Consider the following 227-nt stretch of genomic DNA (forward strand, 5'->3'; position numbering starts at 1 on the left):
ACCTTTTTCCTTGCTTCCCCAGCCAGCCCTCGGGGCTGGTGGACGAGGTGCTGTGTGACCAGCGCTACTCCGAGATCGAGCCCTCCAGCCATGGGGAGGTGCGTAGGGCCAGGGCAGCATGGAGGGGTGCCAGGGGGCCAGGAAGGTTGGGCTCACCCCTTGCTTCCTGCCCACAGGTCATCTTCAAAGTGCTGGACCCCTCCATCCCCGTGGCGGATCCCTACAGC

General features: G+C 65.2%; 1 protein-coding gene across 1 annotated transcript in view; it reads left to right on the forward strand.

Moving 5' to 3' along the window:
- LOC104496081 (laminin subunit beta-1-like) overlaps positions 1-98 on the forward strand; it is a gene marked incomplete at both ends in the record, with an annotated part of 538 nt that extends 440 nt beyond the window's left edge. The window contains one exon of the mRNA XM_010139155.1: positions 4-98. Coding sequence (XP_010137457.1) covers positions 4-98 — 95 coding nt within the window. The remainder of the gene's footprint in view (positions 1-3) is intronic.
- Between the last annotated feature and the right edge of the window lie 129 nt (positions 99-227).

This window comes from Buceros rhinoceros, unplaced genomic scaffold, assembly GCF_000710305.1.
Source record: "Buceros rhinoceros silvestris isolate BGI_N320 unplaced genomic scaffold, ASM71030v1 scaffold37490, whole genome shotgun sequence".
Classification (NCBI taxonomy): Eukaryota; Metazoa; Chordata; class Aves; order Bucerotiformes; family Bucerotidae; genus Buceros; species Buceros rhinoceros.